The sequence below is a fragment of the Tupaia chinensis genome, unplaced genomic scaffold, assembly GCF_000334495.1.
Source record: "Tupaia chinensis unplaced genomic scaffold, TupChi_1.0 Scaffold000416_1, whole genome shotgun sequence".
In the NCBI taxonomy this organism is placed as follows: Eukaryota; Metazoa; Chordata; class Mammalia; order Scandentia; family Tupaiidae; genus Tupaia; species Tupaia belangeri.
Genome location: NW_006159921.1, coordinates 3199274 through 3206795, shown reverse-complemented (window position 1 = coordinate 3206795; position 7522 = coordinate 3199274). Strand labels below are relative to the sequence as shown.

Genomic DNA, 7522 nt, shown 5'->3' with positions numbered 1-7522 from the left:
CAGACAACAGGCCCTGGTGAACGTCCCAAAAAGCCACTGGACTTTCTGTAAGGAGTGTGGCAAGCACCAACCTCACAGAGTGACACAGTGTACAAAGGGCAAGGAGTCTCTGTGCTCAGGGGAAGGGCGTTACGACAGGAAGCAGAGTGGCTACGGTGGACAGACTAAGCCTGTTTCCTGGAAAAAGGCAGAAACTACAAAGAAGGTTGTGCTGAGGCTTGAATGTGGTGAGCCCAACTGCACATCTAAGAGGACACTGGCTACTAAGAGAAGCAAGCATTCTGAACTGGGGGGAGATGAGACGAGACAGGGTCACGTGATCCAGTTCTAAGCTTCATCTCTTGCTTTACTATGAAGACCACAAAATCTTTTTTTTTCTTTTTCTTTTAAGAAGTATTTTATTTAACTTTTATTTATTATTATCATTATTATTTTCCAGTTTGATCAGAGAGAAACAGAGAGACAGAGAGGAAGTGAGAAAGCAAGCCACCAGGTCCAAGACTTGAACCGTGGTCGGCCATGTGGGAGTCCAGTGCCTTTAACAACCAGGCCACTTACTGGCCCCAGACCACAAAATCTTGAGGTGAGAGTTCGCCTCATTTGATTATAGTTGGTCCTTTTGTGAAGGAATAAAGTAATCAATAAAATTCCTTTGTGGGGAAATCTGATTCACAGTTAAAAAAAGAAAAAAAAAAGAATAAAAGAATCTCCTTTGCTCTCTGGCCACAGATCTCTACAATGCCTCCCAAGTTAAGCTACATACTACATACTTCAGTAAAAGTCTTACTATTCCAGGTTTTCAGAACTAATAACAGGTGGGGTTAATTAGGGATAAAGCAGAGAGCCATTTAAAATAGTGTGATAGTGTGCGTATACATACTTTAGACGTTTTATTTTGGCTTAATACACACAAATATTTTTGTTTGCCAATCTAGCAAAATAGAGCCAAGCAGGTCTTAAGGGTTCACTGAATAGAGTTGTTTTTTTTTTCAATAATGTATTTTCTACAATTTGCACCATGTCCGGTTTTGAGTTTTGTTTTGTTTTGTTTGTTTTTTTAGAGAGATTTTTTTTGCTATAGGGTGCGTGCGCTCACCAGAAAGAGAGAGAGACAGAAAGCAAGAAATCATCCCCCAGGGGGGATGGCCACACCGCAGCCCCTTCTCCCCCATTCTCCTCTCGGGATCTTGGCACACACGCATGTGCCTGGCATGAGTTTAAGCCACCAGGTCTGGGACTTGAACTGCGGTTGACTACGTAGGAGTCCAGTGACATAGCCACTGCACCAACTGCTGGTCCCGGTTTTGAGTTTTTAAAAGTGGTATAAGAATGCAAAAATTTGGGGCCAGCAGGTAGCATGTTGGTTAAAGGTGCTGGTCTCCAACATAGCTGACCACGGTTCAAGTCCTGGACCTGGCGGCTTGCTTTCTCATTTTCCCTCTCTCTCTCTGTCTGATCAAATGAAAATGATAATAATAATAATAAATAAAATAATTATTTTTAAAAAGAATGCAAAAATTTGCAGGGTAATTTAAGTGCAGAGTCTTCAGATTTTTATAAACACCGTTTGAAAAGCACTTTTTTTTTTTTTTAAGAATTATTTTATTTAGCCCTGGAGTGATTCCGTCCTGAGCGACTGTTTTCGGGAGCCATAGTAGTTTACCTCCGTCCACCTTCTCGCCCACCCAAGTGCGTGCTGCCACCCCATGGAAGATTTGATGGACGTGGACATGAGCCCCCTGAGGCCCCAGAACTATTGGCTGTGAACTAAAGGCTGACAAAGATTACCACTCTAAAGTGGATAATGACGAAAATGAACACCAGTTATCTTTAAGAACGGTCAGTTTAGGGGCTGGTGCAAAGGATGAATTGCACATTGTTGAAGCACAGGCAATGAATTATGAAGGCGGTCCAATTAAAGTAACACTGGCAACACTGACAATGTCTGTACAGCCATTGGTTTCCCTTGGGGGCTTTGAAATAACACCGTGACCTATGGTCTTAAAGTTGAAGTGTGGTTCAAGACCTGTGCATATTAGTGGACAGCACTTAGTAGCTGTGGAGGAAGATGTAGAGTTGGAAGAAAAAGAGGAAGAGGACTCTCAAGTATATCGGGAAAGCGATCTGCCTCTGGAGGTGGTAACAAGGTTCCACAGAAAAAAGTAAAACTTGCTGCTGACGAAGATGATGATGACGATGATGATGAATATGATGATGATGATGACGATGATTTTGAAGATGAAGAAACAGAAGAAAAAGTTCCAGTGAAGAAATCTATATGAGATACTCCTGGCAAAAATGCTCAAAAATCAAACCAGAATGCAAAGAGACTCAAAACCATTAACACCAAGATCAAAAGGTCAAAAATCATTTAAAAACAGGAAAAAAAAAACTCTTAAAACACCAAAAGGATCTAGTTCGGTAGAAGACATTAAAGCAAAAATGCAAGCAAGTATAGAAAAAGGTGATTCTCTCCCTAAAGTAGAAGCCAAGTTCAACAATTAAATGAAGAATTGTGTCTGATGACTGACCAGGAGGCTATTCAAGATCTCTGGCAGTGGTGGAAATCCCTTTAAGAAAATAGTTTAAATAGGTTGTTAAATTTTTCTGTCTTATTTCATTTCTTTAACAGTTGATGTCCGGCCGTCCTTTTTTATAATGCAGTGAGAACTTTCCCTACCCTATAGCAAAAATCTCTCCCCCCAAAAAAAAAAATTTTTTTTAAGAAAAAGAACTATTTTATTTAACTTTATTTATTTTAATTTGACCAGAGAGAGACACAGTGTGAGAGGGAGAGAGAGGTAAAGTGAGAAAGCAAGCCACCAGGTCTGGTACTAGAACCATGGTCAGCCATGAGGGAGTTCAGTTCCCTTAACCAAAACACCGCCTACTGGCCCCCTGAATAGCACTTTTTAAAGTAATGCTCCCAAGTTAGCATTCAACTTGTTTCCTAGAAATAATTATTTCTGCAATCAAATCTCATCAGTTCACATCATCTTTTATAAGATTACATAATTACAGTAGTACGAACAACAAGGCCCTCAGCTTTGGGGACAAATCCAACATCTCCCAGCAGTGTGCAATCTGACCAGCTGGAGCTCAGGCTCTGAGGATCACAGTGCACTGTCACTGACAGAGGTCGTGGAGGCCGATGACGAGGACATCTCCCGTGTATAAAGGCTACTGAGAAACCACTATAAACACAAAGAACCTAAATTTTCAAACTCTTTTCTGAAAGACTCACCAGGTAAGGATGAAAGAATTTCTATATCTACTTGCTGGGTGTCTGGATTGTGGCTTATTATTTTTCCTTCCTTTCAAAAATAAAAGTCCAAGTCAAAAATCAACATGTAACACATTACGAATATACTAGAAACTACTAAACCGTAGACTTTAAAATGGTGAACTTTATGTTGAATTTATATGAATTCTATCTCATTAAAAATTTAAAAGTAAATCAATATACAGAGGAAATAAAACAAACATGTCAACTGATACATACCCTCTCTGAATATACAGAAATATCCTCAGAGGCAAAATAGATATATTTACATTAAAATTGTCAGACCATGACCTAAAGAACTTGAAGAAAAGTAGATTGTACTAGGTCACCGAAAGTGACTGGATAGGAGAAAACGGGGGAAACGGACCATTCAAATGACCACCACGACATTCACCGGAGAGGCTAGCCATGTCCTGTGGGCACGGTGTTGGTTCCTGTGCCCTTAGAGCCCTCTGAAAGGGTGAGCACAACCCCCGAGCAGAAGCGGGAGGGCACTTTGTCACTGGTAAGTTTCCGATCCTCTTCCTCCCAGGTCTCTGGTTTGAGAGCTGGTTTTCAACTGCATCAAGAGGAGGCACTGTCCCAGGAAATGTGAGCAATGGCAAGACAGCTGGGCAGCCCGTGGGGCGTACTGAGGCCAGCCAAACAGTTCTTCCTTCTACCCATGGTTTTTGTTCTTTAAGGTTTTTTGCCATAGGGCATGTACACACCCCAGAGAGAGACAGAGACAGTGAGGAGGAAAATGAGAAATCACTTCCCAGAGGGGATACCATGCTATAATTCCTTCTCTTCCATTTCCCTGCTGGGATTTTAGGTATGCAGACACATGCCTGGTGTGATTTTCGAGCCACCAGGTCTGAGACTCAAACTGAGGTCGGCCTTATGGGAATCCAGTGCCCTAACCACTGCACCATCTATTGTCCCCTCTATCCAGGATTTTTGATAATAGTTAACACTGTTTTTTTAAAAAAACAAACTCAATAGGGATCAGGGACCGGGCAGACCACATTCTTTGAAGACAGATTTGACTTTTAGAGACAAGCTTAATGAATAAAGCAAATGATCAAGCTGGATAAAGCATTTGAAATCAAATTAAAAAAAAAAAAAAGTGAGATCAGGACCAGCAGGTGGCACGGTGGTTAAGGGGCTGGATATGCCCACATGATTGACCACGGTTCGAGTCCTGGACCTGGTGGCTTGTTTTCTCACTCCCCGACCTCTGTCTGTTTCTCTCTGGTAAAATTAAAAAACAAGTCAATGGATAAATAAAATTAAATAAATAGTTCTAAAAAAAGATCAATTTTCATTTTCAAAATGGATTTGAAGGCAATTTTTTCAACCTTCAAAAAATACTGGGAACTAAAGAAAACAAATAGCTTTCCAAGATAGTAACTATGACAACTAACACTGATTTAATATGCAATTAAAAAAATCATTATCACTGGGACCAGCAGTTAGCATAATGGCTGTGTCACTGGACTCCCATGTAGTCAACCACAGTTCGAGTCCCGGATCCGGTGGCTTAAATTCAGTCGGGCCTGTGTGTATGCATGCCCAAGATCCCGAGAGGAGAATGGAGGAGAAGGGATTGCGGCGTGGCCATCCCCCCGGGGGTGGGGGTGATTTCTCATTCTTTCTGACAAGAACACGCACACTATAGCAAAAAAAAAAAAAAAAAAAAATCATTATCACTTAGAATTATGTTATAAAGGTTGTGGAATATATCAATTCAATACTTATTTTTTTTCAGACTGCTATAGGGCAAATAAGAGAGACAGACAGACAGAGCCACAGACCCCAATGGGGCATGGTCACACTATAATTCCTTCTCTGTTCCTCCATCCCTGTTGGGGATGGAGGTTTTTTCTGCCTGGTGGTTTTTTCAAGCCATAGGAGTCGGGATTTGAACCATGGCTGGCTATGTGAGATCCAGCTCTCTTAGCCATTAGGACACAGATCTGGCTCTACTCTGCCTTTTTCTTTTCTTTCCTTTTCTTTTCTTTCTTTTTTTTAAAGATTTTTTGTCATAGTGTGCACCAGAGAGAGACAGAGAAAAAAGTAAAGTGAGAAATCACCCCCTAGGGCAGACAGCTATGCCACCATCCCTTTTTTCTCCATTTTCCTCTTGAGATTTTGGGTCCGTACACACGTGCTTGATGGGATTCACAAGCTGCCAGATCCATGACTCAAACCATGGTTGGCCACGTTGAAGTCCTACGTCTTCACTACCACCCTACCTGCTGGCCCCCCAGCCTGTTGCTAAGGAGGGGTTTCTATTAAGATTTTTTAAATTATTTAATTTTTCATTTATTCATTCATTTATTTTAATTTGACCAGAGAGAGACGCACAGAGAGAGAGGGAAAGTGAGAAAGCAAGCCACCAGGTCCAGGACTTGAACTGTAGTTGGCCATGTCGGAGTGTCTAGACCATAACCACCATGCCACCTGCTAGTCCCCAATATTAAGATTTTTTAAAAGCCATCGATCCACACCAAATCAAATTCTTCTGCATTTTATCTACATTACTATATTAATATTTCCAATTATTACCTTAGAAAATATATATTATGTGAAATAAAAAAAGTACTTTTTTTTTTTTTAATAGATTTTTGCTATAGGGTCCATGCCCTTTCTGGAGAGACAAGAAAAAGGGGAAAGTGCGAAATCACACCTCAGAAGGAATGGCCACACTGCAACCCCTTCTCCCTTCTGCTGGGATTTTGGGCACGTGTGCACATGTACCTGGCATGAGTTTTAAGCCACAAGGTTCAAGTTCAGGACTCAGACCACAGTCAACTATGTGGGAGTCCCGCGATGTAACCATTACATCATCCGCTGTTCCTAAGAGCTATTTACTAGTATCTTTCAAAGATTAGGATCATGAAGGAGTAGATACTTAAATAAGTGTGTGTCTAAGCTATTTAGAAAAAAGTGACTAAAAACGTTAAGCCATCTATATTCTTCCATTCTGTTGGGTCATTGGGAAAGTCATGATACATTTTTGCATAGAAAAATACATCATGACTTTCCTGACAGCCTAATATATTCCATCCTATATTCTCATTTCATAGTCTTCCCATATGTAAAAAAAGAAAAATATACTAGAAGACTTTACAATTATATTAAAAAGTTTACATTTTGATATTTTCATATTTTACTTCATGATATCATTTACTTAATAAAAAATCTACATTAACCACAGAAGTAGTTATATATAACTTTAGTTTTATTAATATACTGTCTACTTAATTATATTTAAACAAACAGCCTTACCTTGTAATCAGAGACATCAGGAGAGTAGTCAGATGTTAGTTCCAAAAGCTAAAAAGGAAGGGACCAGCAGTTAGCATAATGGCTATGTCGCTGAACTCCCATGTAGCTGACCGTGGTTCGAGTCCCAGACCCGGTGGCTTAAACTCATGCTGGGCGCATGTGCATGTGTGCCCAAGATCCCGAGAGGAGAACGGAGAAGGGATTGCGGCATGGCCATCCCCCCGGGGGGTGATTTCTCGCTTTCTGTCTCTCTCCGTCTTTCTGGCAAGCGCACGTGCCCTAGAGCAAAAACCTCTCCCCCACCACCAAAAAAAAGGAGGGGGAAAAAAACACAAATACACAAGCCCCCATTCCTGTGGGTCCTCCCTCCCACACCTCCTGAAATGTGCAGTGTAGAGTGTCCACCACCACTATTCTGGAGGCCAACCATGAATCTATGACAATACTAGAGTTCCAATGGGAAGGGTTTACTTGTTTGTTTAAGATTTTTGCTGGGACCAGTGGATGGCATGGTGGTTAAGGCGCTGGAGACTCCCACATGGCCAACAACAGTTCGAGTCCTGGACCTAGTGGCTTGCTTCCTCACTTTCCCACTCTCTTTCTTTGTGTGTTTCTCTCTAGTCAAATTAAAATAAATGAATAAATAAAATTAAATAAATAACTCTTTAAGAAAAAAATAAAAGATTTTTGCCATAGGGTACATGTGCTTGCCAGGGAGACAGAGAGAAAAAGGTGAGAAATAATCTCTTGGGGGAGTGGCCATCCACAATCCCTTCTCCTCCACTCTCCTTCCAGGATTTTGGACTGGCACACACACGCGCCTGGCATGAATTTCAAGCTGTCAAGACTGGGACACAAACCATGCAGTCAACTGTGCAGGTTCCAGCCACCTCAGCCTCCACATCACATGCTGGCCCCTGAGCTTTTTAAATGTACTTATTTCATGAGACAGTGACAGAGGAAGAC

The 7522-nt window shown here is 41.2% G+C and overlaps 1 protein-coding gene and 1 pseudogene across 1 annotated transcript in view; one reads left to right on the top strand and one right to left on the bottom strand.

Moving 5' to 3' along the window:
• COIL (coilin) overlaps nt 1-7522 on the bottom strand; it is a 40889-nt gene that overhangs the window by 23800 nt on the left and 9567 nt on the right. Inside the window, 2 exon segments of the mRNA XM_006172060.3 lie at nt 3245-3314; nt 6557-6604. Of these exon segments, the coding sequence (XP_006172122.1) occupies nt 3245-3314; nt 6557-6604 (118 nt within the window).
• Nucleotides 1537-2576, top strand: LOC106735510 (nucleophosmin-like; annotated as a pseudogene).